Source organism: Chelonoidis abingdonii, chromosome 1 (assembly GCF_003597395.2).
Source record: "Chelonoidis abingdonii isolate Lonesome George chromosome 1, CheloAbing_2.0, whole genome shotgun sequence".
Taxonomy (NCBI): Eukaryota; Metazoa; Chordata; order Testudines; family Testudinidae; genus Chelonoidis; species Chelonoidis abingdonii.
This window is the reverse complement of record NC_133769.1, coordinates 69,074,181-69,095,630: the sequence shown is the minus strand read 5'-3', so window position 1 is coordinate 69,095,630 and position 21,450 is coordinate 69,074,181. Positions and strand designations below refer to the sequence as shown.

Here is a 21,450-nt window from a genome sequence, read left to right as displayed (position 1 = left end):
CCTCCCCAGGGTCTCTGTCAATCTGAGCTGGGGGAAATTCCTTCCTGACACTAAATATGGTGATCAGCTAGACCCTGAGTATGTGGGGAAGACCCCCCAGCTGGACACCTGAGAAAAAATTCTCTGTAGCAACTCAGAGGGCTCCCCTCTGCTTCCATCCAGTGGAATATCTCCAGCCACTGGAGATATTTGCTAACAGAAGTCACAGGTAGGCCATATGAGATTGCCTGCAATAGCAATACCATCCCCTCCATAAACTTAGCAAGCTCAGTCTTAAAACTTTGGGTTTTTGCCCGCACTATTCCCCGTGGAAGGCTGTTCCAGAACTTAACTCCTTTGATGGTTAGAAACCTTCATCTAGTTTCAAGGCTAAACTTATTGATGGCCAGTTTATATCCATTTGTTCTTGTGCCAATATTGGCTTTAACTTAAATAACTCCTCTCCCTTGAGTAGAGCATGAATCCCTGATATTCAACCACCAAAAGCTTACAATGTTTCAGAGCAAAAAGGCAGGAACAGATGCAAAGAACAGATTGTCACTTCTGTACAAAGATTATACAGAAGTGACAATCAAAACTAGTTATGGGGCCTGGACTTGGAGCTTGACTGTGCTCATGACTGTCACAGGGTGCACTCCCTGGGTGGATCTCATGCCTATACAGAAAGGGGCTCAGTCACCTTCAAGGCAGCTTCCCATTTGCTTCCTCTGGGCTCATGGAAAGGGTGGACAGTGGAAATCAAAGAGAAGAGTGCGTGGGACATGCAGCAATCATGGACATGCTTCTATTTAAGTCATGGATTTCTATTTAAATTGCTGATGAGAAAAATGTAAGTAACAGAGGAATCATGGGTGCACCAATATTACTAGCAAGCCCTTGACAAGATACCCACCCTTCCCCAGCTGCTGAGCCTGCCCACAACCCCACTGAGAAGCGTACAGACTCAGCTCTTCCTTTTCAGTTGCTGGAGTTCAATCACCCTTCCAAAATGCCTTTGCAATCTCAACTGCTATACTACATGCAAAAATCCTCAAAACAAGCACTCATTCCCCTCCCAGATGGTGAATGTGCCCAGTGTAATCCCACATGCAAAATCAGCAAAAGTTTTCTACTATATCTTTTTGAGACAGAGTGACCAGCACTGAATGTGATATCCCAGATACAGTCACATAATTCCATTATGTGAATAAATAGTAATATTATCGGTACTACTGTCCAATCCTAACATCTTGTTTATTTTTATTACAGCTACACGTTGAACAGAGATTTTTGTTGATGTGTCAACAATAATGCTCAGGTCTTTGATTGCTACAGTTAAATGTAGAACTTTTAAAGTTGTCTTTTCCCAGGTCCAGGTGCCTCAGCCAATGTACTCAGTGCCCTCCTTAAGGAATTGGAAGGATTACATTTTGAAGAAATGAAAGAAAAAATAATATGTATAGTTTAGTGATAAAAGATGGGGGCGGGGAAAACATACCAAAAATATGTGAAAGGTCTAAAACCAACGGGGGGAAAAGGAAGATAATTGAAGGTGTTAAAAGGAGTAATAGGAAAAACTGAAAAAGGCACAATTTGGCTGAATATAGGAAAAGCCTGACAGTGAGATCAGACTGTAGAATAATCTCATCAAGTGGTGAGGGGCTTATTGGTTAACACTTAAGACTAGAGCACACAGACAGTGAGGACAAAGGGGAAATACTCTAGTCCACCTCCCTGCTGATGCAAAATAGCACATTAGATCCTTTTCCATCTCACACTTCTGTCATATGAAAGCTAGTTTAACATAGCTATCAAAAGAATACTAGAAATCTGGACTGACCAAAACAGGAAAATCTGAATTAGCTCTATTGATAGCAGGCAAAACAAAAAACCTATGAAGTTCGATTGTGCTAGCTTAATTTAGATATGATAATGATGTAAAGGTGTCTATCATGTTTATGATCATCTTGTTTACTAGGTTTTACAAACATTACACAAGTGACTGTACCAGCTATCTAAAATTCTGCTCTCAGCTATGAGAAAGAAATGCATTTTTACCAAGAGAAATGGTACTTATCTGACATGAAAGATCACATACCTGTTTGAGGTTCCCACTGAGTGCGGCGTAGATTGCTCTCTCATATCTATTAAACTGCTCCTAATACATATATTTAAGAAAAATCATCTCTATTAGAGTTCTTGTTCAACCTCATAATCACTGGAAATTTTACTAGACATCAATCCATTATAACAGGGTCGATTCAGCAGCTTCCAAGAATAGTTAATGACTGCTGTTTCAATGAAGGGCTAAATATACCTCCAACCCCCAAGATACCTTATTAGGCAATACTATACTGAGTTGGGAGAAAGGGGAGATTTTTCCTGACCCCTGGAAAAATTTCTTATGCCAAGAAGAATGAAGATCATCAGTTCCTGTAATGATATCTTAGCTAATATCTACAGTTTCGCTCTTATTCCTAAGAAAAGACTAATCCTTCTTAGATGTTTCCTAAGCCATTTGTCTCTGTTGTGATGCCAGTTTCACAGATTAATTAGGACACACAAATATACTACCCACTTGAGGAATTCTCTCAGAAACAATGAAAACAAATCCCCCTGAGATGTAAGCACAAAGGGTAGATTCAACTGTGTGGAAGTGAGTGTCAGCATCACTTGATTTCAGGAAAAGAAGTTTACTCATTAACAATATCAAGCAACTTAATATTTATCTTACATCTTCTGCCATTCGCCAACAACTGATTTTCCAAATGCATCTATATGGATTCCCTTCCACTGGTTCCAGCTCTGTTCCTATATGTAAAAAGAATAATTTTTAAAGCAATGGGTATTTGAAGTTTCATAGAATCAGAGTTCAAGGCCAGAAGGGACTACCAGATCATTACTCTGACTTCCAGTATACAGCACAGGCCATCAACACCACTCAGCAGCCGTACACTAAACACAACTGAAATTGGACCAGCCCACAGGGGATTAGACTACTATGTGCCACAGATGGAATAGGAGGTTGTTTTTCTGCAGTGTGGTGAGTATGTTTTAAAATTACAGTACTTCAAAAGTTTAGCTGCAGTTTCATCCTTAAACAAAAACTTAATGAACATAAACAGACCTTTTTACTCCCACCGCTGGGCTAAGCCAGAGGTAGGGACATGGATTGAGGAATACCTCACTAAAAGGAAACATGGCAAGGCAGGGCGCCAACTGGCACATGGATCTGTGCTCACTCATCTTGGAAAGAGTCTATACCCAAGAGGAAGACTCTGGGGTGGGGAAAAAGAGGCTATATACAGGGTACACTGGGGACATGGAGGAGAAATAAGGAGGTATAGGAGATCCAGATACGGAGGACTCGATCCTGTGAGATATTGGGCACTCTGGCTCTAATTCAGTAAAGCACCTAAAGCATATGCCTTTTATTTTATTTTATTTATTTATTTTAAACTGGACTGGGTCCAGACAGAGCTCGATCGTGCAAGGTACTGAGAATACAGAAGAGGAGGCAGAGAACTTAAAGCTTTCCATGTGGCTCAAAGCATCCCTTTTCCTCCATTGTACATGATCCCCATTACACCTGAAAGGGGAAATTTTTATCACCAAAACTTTTCATTGATTTGTTAACAGCTGCAGGAATGGAGTCCTGCTTTGGTGAGCTCAGGGCGGCTCAGCGCTTGGTTAGCTGGGATAAGTTAGATAGCACAAAAGTGTGTGATGAAAGATTAAAAGGCAGTGGTGAGGGGCTGTCTGGAAACCTTAAATATTTGTTATATTTGCTAATAAAATATAGTTATTAAGTTGTTATGTTTGCTAATAAAATATAGTTATTAAGGTTTGAAGCTTTAAAGAAATGTAGATGAGTGAGAGTATCTCGATAAAGTAATTTTTGGAGTGTTAGCAGGATTCGGTTGAAATGCTTTCAAATTTAACCATTTTTAAAGAAATTTCAATGTTAAAATATTCATACGGTGTCAGCTATAAAGACAAAGAAGGTTCCTCCCCATCATACACCTGTGAAAGTGTTTTCAAAACATAAAAATGACAGCTGAGAGCTGTGCTTCCTTTAGATAGATCCTGACAACAAGAAAATCCTAGGCCTTCTTTCTGAGTCTGCTTCAGATAAATTTTGATCTAGGTACCTCCATTTACGTTTGGATCATGATACAGTTTCCACCCTTCAAGAGTTGCAGCTCTCCAGGCCTGACCACATCGTTTGCACAGGCGTTGTGCCTGTAACACAGCAAAGAACATTCTGAGCAACAGTTTTCAAGGCAGCAAAAGCACATGTATTCTCCTCTAACGATGCATAGATGTTAGAACATGGTTAATCATCAAAAGTGTTTTTTTGCACAAACTAATGTGCTTATATTTTGGTAAGTCTAAACTCAAACTAAAAGGATCTTAAAATAAAAATTCCAGATTTTATTTTTTCATTGGTTTTATTTTCCAGTGATGTATATAGGACTTTTCAGTAGGGATTTTCAACAGCGCAAGAGAAGTACTATAGTACAACTACTTATCTTTTTCATCAAGAGCTTTGCTGGCTTAACCCAATGTCGTATATCCTTCACTTCTAACTACTTTTTAGGGCTGTCAATTAATCGCAGTTAACTCATGCAATTAACTAAAAAAAATTAATCACGATTAATCTCAGTTTTAATCACACAGTTAAACAGTAGAATACCAATTGAAATTTATTAAATATTTTGGATGTTCTTCTACATTTTCATATATATTGTATTCTGTGTTGTAATTGAAATCAAAGTGTATATTATTTTTATTACAAATATTTGCACTGTAAAAATAATACAGTATTTTTCAATTCACCTCATACAAGTACTGTCGCGAAAGTGCAATTTACAAATGTAGGGGTTTTTATTTTTGTTACAATGAAACTTCAGAGCCTACAAGTCCACTCAGTCCTACTTCTTGTTCAGCCAATTGCTAAGACAAATAAGTTTGTTTACATTTGCAGGAGATAATGCTACCCACTTTTATTTACGTCACCAGCATTGCAAGGTATTTATGTGCTAGATATGCAAAACATTCGTATGCCCCTTCATGCTTTGGCCACCAATCCACAGGACATATTTCCATGCTGATGATGCTCGTTAAAAAAAATGTGTTAATTAAATTTGTGACTAAGCTCCTTGCGGGATAATTGTACGTCTCCTGCTCTGTTTAACCTGCATTCTGCCATATATTTCATGTTATAGCATCAGAGAGTAGCTGTGTTAGTCTGTATCCACAAAAACAACAAGGAGTCCGGTCACACCTTAAAGACTAACACTAACAGATTTATTTGGGCATAAGCTTTCGTGAGTAAACAAAACATTTCTTCAAATGAATCTGAAGAAATAAATCTGTTAGTTTTTAAGGTGCCACCGGCCTCCTTGTTGTTTTTATCTTATAGCAGTCCTGGATGATGACCCAGCATACATGTTGTTCATTTTAAGAACACTTTCACTGCAGATTTGACAAAACATAAAGATACCAATGTGAGATTTCTAAAGACAGCTACAGCACTCGACCCAAGGTTTAAGAATCTGTAGTGCCTTCCAAAAATTTGAGAGGGATGAGATATGGAGCATGCTTTCAAAAGTCGTAGAAGAGCAACAATCCAATGCGGAAACTACAGAACCCAAATGCCAAAAAGAAAATCAACTGTCTGCTGGTAGCATCTGACTCAGATAATGAAAATGAACCTGCTTTGGACTGGATTGCTTTGGACTCTTATCGAGCAGAACCAGTCATCAAAATGGTTGCATGTCCCCTGGAATGGTGGTTGAAGCATTAAGGGACATATGAATCTTTAGCACATTTGGCACATAAATATCTTGCAACGCCAGCTACAACAGTTCCAAGACAATACCTGTTCTCACTTTTAGCTGACACTGTAAACAAGAAGCTGGCAGCATTATCTCCTGCAAATGTAAACAAACTTGTCTGTTTGAGCAACTGGCTGAACAAGAAGTAGGACTGAGTGGACTTGAAGGTGTTAAAATTTTACATTTTTATTTTTAATGCAGTTTTTTTGTACATAATTCTACATTTGTAAATTCAAATTCACAATAAAGAGATTTCACTACATTACTTGTATTAGGTGAATTAAAAATACTATTTTTGTTTACAAGTATTGCACTGTAAAAATGATAATCAAAAATAAAGTGAGTGCTGTACACTTTGTATTCTGTGTTGTAACTGAAATCAATATATTTGAAAATGTAGAAAATATTCAAAAATATTTAAATAAATGGTATTCTATTATCTTTTTAATCACACAATTAATCGCTTGACAGCTCTAGTTGTTTTAGATGAAGTCTTTTATAGTTTCTGAAAATATGCCCCTTGGTGCAAAGGCTTAAAATCCATCTTTTTGGGTGAAATTTTTCAACATTATTGAAGGAATTAGGTACCCAACTCTCAGGTACTTTGGAAAATTCCATCCTCTGTGCCGACAATATACATCAGGCTATATACTGTCATGAATAGTCTTACTCAAGGAGTCTGCTTCCATCAAAGCCAATTGTGGTACCTATTCTAGCTAGATGAATATATAGCAGGAGTAAAAGTGATAGGGAGAAAAAAATAGGCTTGTGTGGACTGTAAGCAAGCACACACTGTTGAAGGTTACTCATCTCACACCCAATTACTTCCTTATCTAACTGATGTATCAATTCCATGACTGACAGAACTGCCAGAATAGTGAGGCAGATGGTGTTAAATGGTCATGCTTTCTTTAGTTTTTTCCAGCTGCAGAGTCTGCAATAACTTGTCACTTTTGGGCATGATGATGAAGGGAAGAAAACTGAGAACACTGGTAGCTAGGAACAGTGGGATAATACTTTCATCTCTAACAAGTGACTATATTCCTATGTTCCTAAGATTGTAAGATCTTTGGAGCAGAACTTCTTCCCCCTCATTATGCAGGGGTATAGTGCCTAGCATCCCGACAGCCCCTAGCCCACCACAGAGACCTTCGGATGCTACCATAATACAAATATTTCATGATTAATCATGAAAACCACTGGCACAATGAGGAGCCTCTACCCAGGAGAGGCCCAGGATAGGAACTGCAAGGGTGCTGCTGAACTGAGAATACAGCACATGCCACGGCAGGCTGATCTCCAAGTGACAGTGTTGTAATTCCCCTCACATTTGTGGGCAATAGTAGATTTACAACACAAATTATGCAAGGTATTAAAAAAAAAAAAAAAAAAAGGCAGAGCTAATTCAGCCAATGGATTAATGAAAGAGAAGAGTAACTTCTTCTGTGCTGGTCAAAACCACAAACTCCTAGTATCCTATTCATGCCTATCCAGGAGTTCTTCAGAGAGATTTGACTACTGAAGCATTTATGGCTTGCCAGGGACAACAGAAAAAGGAGAAAAAAAAGAAATAAAGTAGAGTCATCTTTCTCCTAGTAAACATGAAATCTGAGTGTTATTTTCATAGCTTCAAATCAGAGTCATCATTAAGAAAGGAAGCCATTCTTAATGTTTACTACAGCCACATAAAACCATCATTAAATGATTACATCAGCAAAGAGCAAAAACATCCTTGCAATTCAGTACTAGACGGAAACCCAAGAAGCATCAATTCTGCTATATTTCAAATTTGTACAGCACTCATATGCGAAAAAGGAGGTGCACAGGATAATTTAATGGTTTTGAAAGGCCTAGCTTACAAGCTCTTTCAGATGGTCTAACTGTACCATACAGCACTGAGCTGTCAGTACTAAGCTGCTTTAGTAACAAGCAGTGCTACTAATGTGCTGGCCTGACAGCCCTAAGTCCAATTTATCTACCATAATGCCTGCTCTTAACCCAAAGTTGCACTGGTTTAACTAAAGGTATGATTTCAAATTCAGTGCAGACACTCATATCAGTTAAAACCTGATTTATAGCAGTTGAGCTAACATGTGACATCAGCAATCAGCACCTGTAATTGGATGAAAGCTAAATTGACATATGGATGTCCACACAGAAGTTTGTACTGGTTGAACTAAACCAGTTTTTAAAATGTCTGAACAAGTCCGAAGGAAAGGGAAGGATACTATACGTTCTGTGGCTTACCTCATCTGTCATCCCAGCTCTGATAAGAGTGAATAGGTACTTGAGTAACCTGGCATCATCTTCTCGATCCAAATCATCGAGTGGCATTTTCTGTCTTATGGGGGCATCTGGGTCCTACAAGAAAAAAAAAGAAAAGGGAGGGACAATGAATCCTCCATCCCCTACACTGCAGATATTTCCCTCTGTATGAGTGTCTCAGAGGTTATGAATGATAGTAAATCCCTTTCCCATGTTGACAACAGTCTGACCAGTCTGCATAAAAACTGGCACTACATTCCTGGTCTCTCCTCTTCGCCTCCCCAGTCACTGAGCTCGAGAGATTACTGTGCATCAATTTCAATCCTTTCGCCTTCTCAGAAGCCTGTCCTCTCGTTCCTTTCACCACAAACATTTCCCCCTTGTAATCTGCCTCTCCAGATAGCAGACCTTTTCCTTTCCTACCTTTACCTTTGAGTTCTTTGAGAAGGCCTTTTACAACTGTTACATTGACTTCCTCTCTTCTCACTTTCTCGTGGATCCACTCCAGCCTATTTTCTGCTTTCTTCAAAACACTGAAACCGCTCTTAATGCCACTAACCACCACCACCTCACCAATTCTCAAAGCCTATGCTCATCTTTCTTGAATTTGCCTCTGCATTTGATACAGTTGATTACTGCTCCTTCCTGGACAGCCCTCTCTTGGTTTTCAATACTCGAGAAATAATAATGGGAGGAAACCAGAAGAGGATGGTAGCACCCAGAGGCTCCAAACAGAATCGGGGTTTCATTGTGCTAACTGCAGTACAAAAAGTGTGTCTTAGAGAGCTTACAAATAGTGCTTCACATCCAATTTAAACAAACATTTTGTTCTTACTTTTAGGTCCCTACATCACACAGCCCAAATCTAAATTTGACATGGCCTTCTTTCATATTCCCCACTGTTTTTCTCCACTCTTCCAGTGACGTCAACCTTGATACCCCATTTATTACCTTGCTCCATAAGCATCTGTCCCTTACATTTGGCATGCCCTCCCCAAATCTGTTCATCAAGCTAACCTCTTGTCACACAAATTATTCTTGTAAGGTTTTTGGAAGTGAGGTTTTAAGTGAAGGGGCAAAGGTAACTAAAATTAAAAAATTAATTTAAAAAAGGGAATCAGAAAGGCACTTGCACTACATGATGGTTTAAGTAACCATGTTATTTATTGCCACTTGTCATTAATCCACTCCACCCTCCTTTACCCTTGTTAATTTATGACTTTCACATGTAGTATCAAGTTAAATCAAGATAATTTGCTCTTCTAGGTAGGGATACTGTTTGTTTTGAAGCACCTAACATTTTGGGGCAGTTAGAAAAAGTACCAATAAAGCCACTCACCTAAATGAATAGCTAAGAAGTACTTCTGCTGAAAAAAGGGGAAGGTGGAAAGAAAAATGAAATCCATGATGGACTAAAGTCGGATGCCCAGAGCAATAAAGACAGTGTACATAATTTCTCCAGATGGTCAGGGCTGTTATCATGAAAATGAAAACAAATAAATAAAATCTACTGCAGGAGTTTTTTCATTTTTAAGACTCAGCTCCTGAACTTCTGGGGAAGTTGTGCTGGGTAGGAAAAAAATATACTAATTACCCCAAAAATCCAATTTACACCTACCATGAAGCCAAACATTTTAAATTATACTTACTAGTTCAGTTACCAGGGGACGCGTACTTCCAATGTATGTGCTGAACTGTCGCTGCTTCAAAATATGTAGAGTGTTCTCCCTAAAAGCAATGAGAAGTGTTCTTTTTAAAGAGACGTTTAAGATATCAATTTTTTTTTTCCAAGATGGCACATCAAAACAAAGTAATGGATACTTTGATTCTTCACAAGATGGGTTCTTAGTGTATCAATTTCTACAGTTTACTTTGAGACCTGTCAGCTATAATTCTGTTGTGTAAATATAATTCAGCTAAAAACATGAAAGTAAACCACCAACTGATATATGATCAAATTCACCTAGATTTGTTTCATTCATCCAAATAATGGAATCATTTCAGTGTGGTAAACTAGATTGTATATTAAAATTCTAAAGTCAGTCTAGCACACTCAGTTCACTTCAGGATTCCAGAACGTATCATTGGTCAAAGTCTGATTTAAAATCCATGTGGGATTTGGTATTTTCTGACCTGAACTCATTGCTGAGAATGAATACAACAAGAACTACGGTTGCCAAGGTGTTACAGACACAGTAACAGCAACAAGGACTTGAGCAACAAAATAATAAGGTGCAAGTGAAGGGACAGATCATTGTATTAACACACAAAAACATGAACTATTTAATCCATCTCAAGTAATAAAATTACTGTCAGGCAGCTACCTATTAATTATGTCTATTGTGGTAGTACTTAATGACCTCAAACATTGATTAAGGTACTATTGCACTAGGCATTGGATAAAGAAATGCACTGAATTCTCTTTTTTGGGAAGTCACCGTGTCAACAGCTGACCAAAAAACATCCTTAGCTTTTAAAAAGCTGGCAACTCCTTTCATTTTCTTTTTTAATTCTTAGAGGTTTTTTAAAAACTAACAGCAAGTTGTTAAAACAGCTTTATCATCCAGTTTGCTTTAATACTTGTAGGAAGCATGCAGTGTAGATAAACTTCTCCATGACCCTTAATGATGATTCAGTAACTCACCAATATACAGATTTTGCATAGAATTCAATGTTGTCAGAGAAATCTCCAATTTCATCCTTGGCAATGCTCTCTAACCAATCTACCACCAGCTGGAATATAAAATTAAGCTGTTTTTAAAAACACTCCTGTTACAAATATTATACCAGCCTCCCAGCCCAATCCTAGCCTATTCATGATCTGTGTATCCTAAAATGTATATACGTCTCTAGATCACTGCACCCATATCTCTTAAGTAACCATGACAGATTGTGTATTCAATCCTCGCTTTTGTTAGCCATTCCTGTTACAATACTGATTAGCAGCTTATTTTGCTCCATATGTTGGCTAGTAAAGGATAGGCCAGACGGAGATAGCTCTAAAGACTCCTAATCCTCTGCCCTTTTCATATTAATTTCAAGAACATACCTGGCCTCCATCAAAGCAGAACTAAGAAACTTTTGCCTTCACAAAAAAAACCATGCATGCAATCCCTAATGAGGTTATATAATCCAGGAAACCCATTTTAGAGAAATACATAGTGCTAGAAGCAGTTTAATATACTCTACATAGCATTTGTTATAGATTATAATGGAGTATAACAAGTATCTAAAGCTTGTTAGCTTATCTACTCCCATATCTTTAAGATCATACCTGGCTTTGTCGAACCAATGAGTCTTTCTGAAACAAGATGTCTACAGCTGTCTTTTCACTAGCATTTAGAACCTATTTAAGAAAGAGCTTTTATTTTTTAATAAAAAAATAAACGAAGTATCAGAATGTAAATGGCAAAAACAAGAGAATTCAGGGAAGACCAATTAATATCATATCCACTGACCTTCTACAAGTTTTATGTTGGTAGCTTAGAAAAAAATAATGCATTATATCAAGATATGAAAGTATATCTGTTCTATATCATAAAATAAAATTACGTCTAAACATGAGATTGCAGAATCAGTCCATAGGTGACATGTTACAAATTAGATAATGATAGCAGACACTGGTATACTTTGGATCCCAGTCAGGTTATCCAAGTATTTATTTTAGATTTATACAAAAATAAAAATGGGCACTAACTCAAGATTCTAAGTGTCCTTGCTGTAAACTACAAAATGAAAAATTGGTCAGCACAACACAATATTCTCCCTTTGCCAGACACATCTAACTCTCATTAAACCCTCACCAAAAATAGGAGAAAGAGGCTCTTGCTAAAACCTGGAGGATTTTTTTGGGGGGTGGGCGGGGGGAGTGTGGAGCAGGGCAAAGGGGGTTGATTTTTGGTAGAGTTAAATTTAGAAATATTGACAGGCTTCTCCTCCTCAACTAAAGTAGTACTAGTAGTTGGAGATATTTTATGACAAGACTATCTGCAGTTTGCATTTTACAAGAAAAAAAAGTTACCCTTCTTCATCTTTAACCTTCCTAAATATACTCTACCAGCACAGGCTGCAAACATTGCTTTGTAATAAAAAGAGCAAAGAGAGACATAGACCAAGAAAGCTTTTCAAAACTCTTCAGTCTGCATTCATAAGAGAAATCAAGATGACAAGATGCTAAACATCCCAAGGCCTCCTAGATCATTCAAATTTGTTACATCTTCAAGTAAGTCTCAACTCTTGACTATCCAATACGAACACCACTATCTGTGCCCCTGGAGCTTATAAGAAATGGACAGATAACCACTTAGAACAAACTTTCCAACTTTATATGGAGTGGTTATAGAGTTACAATTTAATCATATTTTAAACCAATTCCCACATTATTAATATTAAGAAATGAACATCGAATCTGATTAATTTTTCATAATTTATGCAGTTAGGTCTCTTTGATCTTAGACAATGAAAATCAAATCAATTTAATTTGTTTACATTCAGTTTTACTTTCAAGTTCTGAGTGGTGCAATAGTTGGGTTGCAAACAATGAAGACAAGCATATTTAGATTTAAAAGTTGTCCTTTAAACAAAATAAAAGGGCTCTCTATAGCACAAAGCTTACCGCAATTTCAAACATTGTTTCATCCTCCAGGGCAGACTGTATTCTATCTCTAGAGAAAAAAGTACAAAATTTTATTAATGGTTAATATGAAAAAAATTAAAGTTATATGTCTCCCACTGTAAGGCCTGGTCTACACTATGCATTTAAACCAAATTTAGCAGCGTTAAACTGATTTAACCCTGCACCCGTCCACACAACGAAGCCCTTTATATTGATATAAAGGGCTCTTTAAACCGGTTTCTGTACTCCTCCTCGACGAGAGGAGTAGCGCTGAAATCAGTATTGCCATGTCGGATTAGGGTTAGTGTGGCCGCAAATCGACGGTATTGGCTCCAGGCGGTATCCCCAGCTGCACATTGTGACTACTCTGGAAGCAATCTGAACTCAGATGCACTGGCCAGGTTAGAAGGAAAAGCCCGAAACTGTTGAATTGCATTTTCCTTGTTTGCCCAGCGTGGAGCTCTGATCAGACAGGGGCGGTGCAGTCCCAAGATCCAAAAGAGCTCCAGCATGGACCGTACGGGAGATACTGGATCTGAACGCTGTTATGGGGAGACAAATACTGTTCCTATCAGAAGCTCCGTTAACAGAAGACGAAATGCCAAAAACAGGGTGAAAAAATCTCCAGGCTATGATACAGAGTCCACACACAGTGCTGTGTGACAAGCGCAACGGAAAGCCAAAGAAGTCGATAAGACGCTCATGGGAGGGATAGGGCGGTACTGAGGACTTCAGCTATCCCACAGTAAACCCCGCAGTCTCCGACAAAGCATTTGCATTCTTGGCTGACTCCCAATGCCTGAAGGGTCAAACATTTCCTGGGTGTTCAAGGGTTATATGTTCGGCAATTACACCCCCCGCCGCCCCCCCGGAAAGAAAAGGTTAAAAAAAAAAGATTTCTCGGCCGGCCCTTTTTTCAATGTCACTCTACATTCTACAGCATTGCTGCTGGTAGATGGGTGCTGCCAGCGCTGAATACCAGCATCCCTTTCCCGGATGGCAGACAGTACAATATGACTGCTATCCAATCATTCATCATTCAGCCCTTGAGTGCTCCTTGCTGGCCTCGGCGCTTATGATGGTCGGCCAGGGGCGCCTGACGGTAAAAGGGAATGACTCCCGTCATCCCCGGCAATGTACAGAACGGCTGGTAACCGTCCTCATCATAGCAACTGGAGGCTAAGCTCTATCAGCCCCCCCCCCCTGTCATGTCTCAAGAAAAAAAATTCTTGTACCGCAGGACTATCCTAGCAGTTGGGAGGCTGCGCTCCTCTATCCCCCCAACCCTTTAATGTCCTGCCTGACTTTATCATAAGCACTGGGAGGCTGCCTCACCCTCATTTTCTCTCCGAAAAAGCCAGAGTTTCTCTATTATCCTGCATTCTTTTTACTACCTCACACAACTGGGGGGACACTGCCACAGTAGTCCAGGAGGTTCAGGGAGGAGGGAAGCAACGGGTGGGGTTGTTTGCAGGGGCACCCCCTAGAATGGCATGCAGCTCATTCATTTCTGCAGGATCTCTGGGGCTCTGACACGGGCGGCTGTGTCTCTGGTTCTCTTTAGTTACACTTTGCCCAGATTCTAGGCAGGACTGACTCCATTTTTAGACAAAACAAAAGAAGGAATGACCCAGGGAGTCACTCCCATTTTTGTCCATGCGCCCCTGGCGACTCAGCGAGACAGCCAGAAGCACCCATGGACAGCAGCAGACGGTACAAAACAACTGATAACCGTCATCTCATCGCCAATTTACAATGGCAGACAGTGCAATAGGATGGTAACCATCTCTGCTATCTTGCAAAGGCAAATGAATGCTGCTGTGTAGCACTGCAGTACTGCGTCTCTCAGCAGCATCCAGTACACATACGGAGACAGTGACAAGGCAAAACGGACTCCATGGTTGCCATGCTATGGCGTCTGCCAGGGCAATCCAGGGAAAAAGGGCGCGAAATGATTGTCTGCCGTTGCTTTCACGGAGGAAGGCTTGAGTGACGACATTTACCCGGAATCACCCACGACGCTGTTTTTGCATTGGGATCTCAACCCAGAATTCCAGGTGGCGGGGGAGACTGCGGGAACTATGGGATAGCTACCCACAGTGCAACGCTCCAGAAATCGACTCTACACAGCCGAATGTGTACAGGATGCACGCCGCCGAATTAATGTGCTCAGTGTGGCCGTGTGCACTCAATTTTATACAATCTGTTTTACAAAACTGGTTTATGTAAAATCGGAATAATCCTGTAGTGTAGACATACCCTAAGTCTTCCCCACAAATACAAATGAAATGAAGAAGACACTCACTGGGCAGGTCTTCACTACCCGCCAGATCGGTGGGTAGTGATCGATCTACTGGGGATCAATTTATCGTGTCTAGTGTAGACATGATAAGTTGATCCCTGATCGCTCTGCCATCAACTCCGGAACACCACCACTGCCAAGAGGCAGAAGCGGAGTCGATGGGGGAGCAGTGGTAGTCAATCCCGCCGTGAGGACACAAGGAAAGTCAATCTAAGATACGCAACTTCAGCTACAAGAATAGCGTAGCTGAAGTTGACATATCTTAGATCAATTCCCTCCTCCTCCCCAGTGTAGACCAGGGCACTGATTGATCTAGCAGTCATGCTTAATATCTATGCAATGACAAATCAATTGTGACTCTTATGAACATTTATGCAGCATGTTTACACTCAGCAAAGCTGCTTAACTATTTTTCCATGCAGAATACAAATCTGGTAGTCTGTACATCTAAGTGACTAATTCATTGCAAAAGTAAAACCAACATACTTTTTAAAAAAACTACCTGTAAAGTGAGGACAGTAGTCTCCAGGTTACCATCTCTTGCTTGAGAAGCCACAGAACACTGGCAGTCTTTGAAAACTTCTGCTGTCCAGGAGTCGCTCGGTAAACTATTTTCCCCAGTATATTCACCTGATGTAAATAATGATATACAATATGTTATGCGTTTTCTATTGTGTGTCAAGCAATTTTCGCATTACCCTGAGTACTGTCTGTTAGCTAAGATAGATCTTAAAATAAGCAAGCACCTTTCATTTCATTAGTTAGGAGCAGAAGCACTAATGTTATGGCTACACTACAGAGCTTGCAGCTGTGCTGCTGTAGCACTACTGGTGCAGACGCTCTAAGCCGACAGGAGAGCACTCTCCTGCCATGAGCAGCGGTAGCTATAATCAGCAGGAGAAGCTCTCCCACTGACACAACGCTGTCCACACTGGCGATTAGGTCGGTGTAACTTATATCACTCAGGGGGTAGCTTAATCACACCCCTGAGAAACATATCTCAGGTCAGTATAAGATGTAGTGTACGCATGGCCTAAGCCTATCCCCAACTGCCTGAACAATTGCAAATAGTCCGTTCTAAGCACCATGACTCATTAACTGAAGTGAAACGTATTAAGTCCTTGTTACGAGCTGCAAGAAACACTTACGGGGCCACATGTAAAACAAGACCTAATAGAATCTGCCTAGAAATGTGTGTGTATGTGCAGACAAAAACAGAGGCAAAAAAGGCAAGGAAGCCAAGTGCTAACCCGTGAGCACAGTGTGACCCTGGGAAAAGCTAAAGAACACTTTTGGGTCTCATGTTGCAGGGCTCTACTGGGAATGCAGCAGTGAAAGCAGCAGCATGTCAGGCCACCGCTCCCAGGAGCTAGTGCCCCATGCTGTTACCAACTCTGGCATGGCTGTATCGCCCGCCAGCTCTGCCCACTGGTAGCTGTCCTTGGTCATGCTGGTGTGTGCGAGCAGCTCGTACACCCCCAGACAGGAGAAGCAGGCTGTGCGTGGAAGGGACTTGTATCTGGGGGCCTACGAGCCGCTCACACACACTAGCACGACCAGGGACAGATGCTGGTGAGCCTGGAGCCTGCCCCAGTGGGTGGGGCTGGGGCAGTACAGCAATGCCAGAGGAGCTGCCAGTGCAGGGTGCTGGCTCTCAGGAGCGGTGTCCTAACATGCTGCTGCTTTCGCCGCTGCAGTTCCTGGTAGAGCCCTGCAGCTTCATGGATACCGATTTAAACCCATAGATACAAATTTTGTATCTACACAGGGCTCTACCAGTTTCCAAAAAGAAATTATGAGCTGGTCTTCCTGTTGAACCAAGACGGAGCAAATTATGGTGATGCTTGAATAAAGATGGATGAAGGAATTTAAAACAAGACCTGGAGGCTTCACAAAAGGAAATAAAGCAGCATCTGGAGAATTCTCAGAAAGGGCTGAGGGTTGACTTGCAGGTGAAGGTCAAATATCTGTTGGAGCATGAACTTCAGTGTCCAGACAGGTTGTGAAGCCCAGCTGCAAAGCTCTCAGGCTAGAATGGCAGGACAGATCATAGAGGTGACCAGCAACCTGACTGCCACAGATCAGAAGTCTTTCCATGAAATCATGGAGACCAGGTAAGCTTTAGCCCACTTGGAAAATTCAGTTCCAGAAGGAAAACAAAGTGCATCAGATGACAGTGGAAGGCAGCTGTCTGGATGAGGAACTGAGCCAGGCAAAGGACTTGGGTAAAACTGGACATTCACAACACTTTCCTACCCAATTTGTAAATCAGAGGCCCAGAAAGGAGAGGTCCAGCTGTCCCAGCTCCAGTGATGCAAAAACTCACTACCTTTGAGGGAATGACTCCATGTGAGGCTAATGTGGTTCTCTTCAACATTATATATCAAAGTAATAGCTGGGAAGAGGGAAAGAATGGAGAATTACTAGCAGCCAATTTGAATGCTCAAACTCTGATTATGCAGAACTTAATCCCAGAAAACAGTTATCCAGAACTGGTACAAGCCCTTGACATGCAGTTTGGAGTTAGCCATCAAGCTGCGCTGGCCAGGGCACAGATAAGAGCTAGGACAGGGAAAGAAGAAACTCCACCTGACCTAGAAGAGGACCAGCAGAGACCTGTGTTCTTGGCATACCAAGATACCAATGAGGCCTTCCAGGACAAATTGGTGATGGACCAGTTAGATGCTCAGCTGGACTTGGACTTGCAGAGCAAGTGAAATTTGCCACAGAACTTGAATCTTTCCTTGCAGCAATGCATGGTAAGAGGAAACAACCACTAGTGAGGAAGCGTCCTGTAATCATAGCTCTGTGAAAGAGGGGATTCTAATCTGGTTCATGATTTTAGTGAGCGACTAGAAACAGTGATAAAATTTGGTTTCTAAAAGAAGAGAAACTGACAATGACACAAAAATTAAAGGAAATAGTTCAGTTTAATGCTGGTAATGTTTTAAAACTGGACACACACACACAAAAAGTTTGCTATAAATTTAACACTGGCCAAGATAGACTGTTGGAAGTGTCTCGTGAAAGCCTCTCATTGTTCAGGAAATAGGAGTACAGCAAGATGATGGGGATAAAGTTTCATGGAGGAGCAAGGATCAGCCTCATAGTTTTTGGTCAGATATGGGAAGTTACGCAAACAGTAACTGGAGTCTGGCTAGTGTGCGTAATAGGATCCATAAATGAAGCACGTCGGTGACTGATGCTGGCTCAAACAAGTTATTAAACCAGATGTTCTTAAAAGGCTAGGGAATCGGGGCTCCAACACTGAACCACCTAACCAGTCTTAATGGAGACAGTGATGGGGGCAAGAACATCCATCCAAAAACAGGACTTTGGACCTCGAGCAAGAAGTCTGGATGGCAGAAACAGTGGATGAGCTTGGATTTCATTAGGGTTAGTAACTGTAATGGTGTAATCAATGCCAGGAAAGGTGTCTTACGAATTCCCTTTCACGATATGGCCCAGGTCAGACAAATGGCTTGTAGGCAATTGTTTTGCAAAGACTGAACTGTCCAGCCTCTAGAGGTAGAAATCATTTTAACAGCTGTTTTCAGTGGCTCCCGAACTGTGGGTGATGACCCCATCAGCAAGTGAGGAGGAGAGGGGGTGGAGTTGGGTGAAACCTGGTTACAGGTGAGTTAAAACCTCATTTAAACTGATGCGTTAATGCACCCTTCACTTAAGATAGCTCTGAGAAACACTTAAGGGGGCATACCTAAAATAAGGCCTAACAGAATTAGCCCAGAAACTAGCACCAGGTGGATAGTGGGGGCATTCCACTGGGTGTTCTGAACAGGTGTGTGGGGGTGTATGAGAGAACACAGAAAGTGAGAACAGACAAGAACAGAGGTGCAAAGGCAAAAAAAGCAAAGAAGCCAAGCATTAGCCATGAGCACTGTGACACAGGGAAACACAACCTAGATGGAGCTACTATAAGGTGGATAAATAACTGGTTGGAAAATCATTCCGAGAGAGAGTAGTTATGAGCGATTCACAGAAAAGCTGGAAGGGCATATTGAATGGAATCCCACAGGGATCAGTGCTGTGTCCGGTAGTGCTGAATATTTTCATCAATTATTTAGATAATGGCCTAGAGAGTACACTTCTAAAGTATACTTATCAAGTTTGAGGACGATACCAAACCGGGGGCGAGGGGGTGTTACAAGTACTCTGGAGAATAAGATTAAAATTCAAAATGATCTGGCTAAGTTGGAGAACTGGTCTGAAGTAAATAGGATGAAATTCAATAAGGACAAATGCAAAGTATTCCACTTAAGAAGGAACAATCAGTTGCACACATGCAAAATGGGAAATGACTGCCTAGGAAGGAGTACTGCAGAAAGGGATCTGGGGGTCATAGTGGATCACAAGCTAAATGAGAGTCAACAGTGTAACACTTGCCAAAAAAGAAGAGCAAACATTCTGGGATATATCAGAAGGAGTGTTGTAAGCAAGACACAAGAACTAATTATTTTCTTCTACTCCACAGTGATTAGGCCTCAATTGGAGTAGTGTGTCCAGTTCTGGGCACTACATTTCAGGAAAGATGTGGACACACTGGAGAAAGCCCAGAGAAGAGCAACAAAAATGATTAAAGGTCCAGAAAATGACCTATGACGAAAGATTGAAATAACTGGGTTTGTTTAGTCTAGAGAAGATTCAAGGGGGATATGTTAACAGTTTTCAAGTCCATAAAAGGTTGTTAGCAAGAAATAGGGAGAAAAACTGTTCTCATTAACCCCAGGGATAGGACAAGAAGCAATGGGCTTAAACTGCAGCAGGGGAGGTTTAGGCTGGATATTAGGAAAAACTTCCTGTCAGGGTGGTTAGGCACTTAAATAAATTGCCTAGAGAGGCTGTGGAATTTCCATCATCGGAGGTTTTTAAGAGCAGGTTAGACAAGCATCTGTCAAGAATGGTCTAGATAATGCTTGAGTGGATTAAAAGATCTCTTGAGGACCCTTCTAGCCCTAAGAGTCTATGACTACTCTATAACCCTGGGAAAAGCTACAGAGCGCTTTTAGGTCTGGTGTTGGCGAAAAAGGCCTGGGGTTGTAAGCTAAGAAACTGCTCCCTTTGTTTTTGGTTCTCGTGCTCAGAGGAGCAGGATTTTGTACATTACTTGTAAATAAACAAAATGCCCAACTCCTTCCAACTGTAAAATTTAATTAGCAGTTCTGGTCAGAAAGGAAAAACCATCCCTAGTTTCAGCAACACAACCTCTTATGAAAGGAAATACAATGTGAAATTTTTACAACAATTTACCTGGTTATTACAAGTATTCTCATACTCTTCTACAAGTTCAAAAACGGTAGTTGAAGTGTGCTTCAAAAACGAATGCAGAAACTCTGAGTACATACTCATAGTAGCTAGAACACATTAAAGAAGAAAGAGTCATGACAGCATGCCATACTTTGAAAAACTGAACACAAAGAAATTCTCCTGATAACAGAGAAATTTATATTCGATATTTTCAAGGACTATATAAAGTACTATTTTTCAATAGTACTGGTTTTAAGTTTGAAGGCCAGCCTAAATAATTTCAATAAAATCTCATTTGCAGCTCTTTGGTGCAGTCATGATGAAAATAAAATGCAGACACTTACATGAACTATGTACACGCTGCAGAATGTCATGAAAATTTACCACCGCAACTAAGAAAGTGAATTACGTAAGGACACAGCAATTATACCACATCTTTTGCTACAGAGTTGGTCGTATGAGAAAGCTTTAAAAATACACCAAAAGTGCCAAGCTCCATAAGATGCAGCTGTTTTACACCTTACATCTCTAGGACTGACAGACTATTTGTGACTCCATGTTCTAAAGAAGTCTCTTTTCTCTCAATGATTAACTCACAAAATATCATCTCCAGACAGCAAGTAGAAGGGGGTGGGGGTGAGGGTGAGGAGAAGAGTCAGGCAAGGACATTCTGGAAAAACATTACAATAAGGAAGTGGAACATACGTCTAAGAATTGCACAAAATAATAATTGTTTCATTTTATTTTGTTGTGAAAGCTCAAAGTCATCTCACCGGCTTCTCCGGGATCATCCTCACGCAAGAGAACAGCACTCATGGTGACATCTTCTGCCACACTGGACAAGTCAAGGTTTGTGTACATTCCTGTATGCTGAGGTGTGAGTGCAGCTGTCCAATTGCTGTCATCCAACTAAAACACAACACAGAACAACACAGGGAAAAATAAAGGCTATTTTAAACTGTCAGATGCTTTCAAGCTTCTTCATGCTATGATTATTTATTATGGATAAATGCAAAGTAGCTCCAGAAATTAAAAATGACTCAGCTTTTAGATACGACAGATTTGTCTTTAAAAAGGTACAAGTCCGGATGTACATGATTTTCTAATCTAATGGGAAGGATGTAAAATTTCACTCACTCTTAAAATACATATCCTCCTCTCTCCCTAAGCCGTATTATGTCAAA

General features: G+C 40.5%; 1 protein-coding gene across 3 annotated transcripts in view; it reads right to left on the bottom strand.

Moving 5' to 3' along the window:
• The window catches only part of NUP107 (nucleoporin 107), a 45,097-nt gene that overhangs the window by 13,551 nt on the left and 10,096 nt on the right, over positions 1-21,450 (bottom strand). For all 3 annotated transcript variants that reach the window (XM_032796528.2, XM_032796527.2, XM_032796529.2), the window contains 11 exons: positions 21,040-21,175; positions 20,270-20,373; positions 15,504-15,631; positions 12,700-12,748; positions 11,359-11,430; positions 10,729-10,817; positions 9,734-9,812; positions 8,067-8,180; positions 4,131-4,221; positions 2,714-2,790; positions 2,078-2,137 (listed from right to left, as the gene is read on the bottom strand). In XM_032796528.2, coding sequence (XP_032652419.1) covers positions 2,078-2,137; positions 2,714-2,790; positions 4,131-4,221; positions 8,067-8,180; positions 9,734-9,812; positions 10,729-10,817; positions 11,359-11,430; positions 12,700-12,748; positions 15,504-15,631; positions 20,270-20,373; positions 21,040-21,175 — 999 coding nt within the window. The remainder of the gene's footprint in view (positions 1-2,077; positions 2,138-2,713; positions 2,791-4,130; positions 4,222-8,066; positions 8,181-9,733; positions 9,813-10,728; positions 10,818-11,358; positions 11,431-12,699; positions 12,749-15,503; positions 15,632-20,269; positions 20,374-21,039; positions 21,176-21,450) is intronic.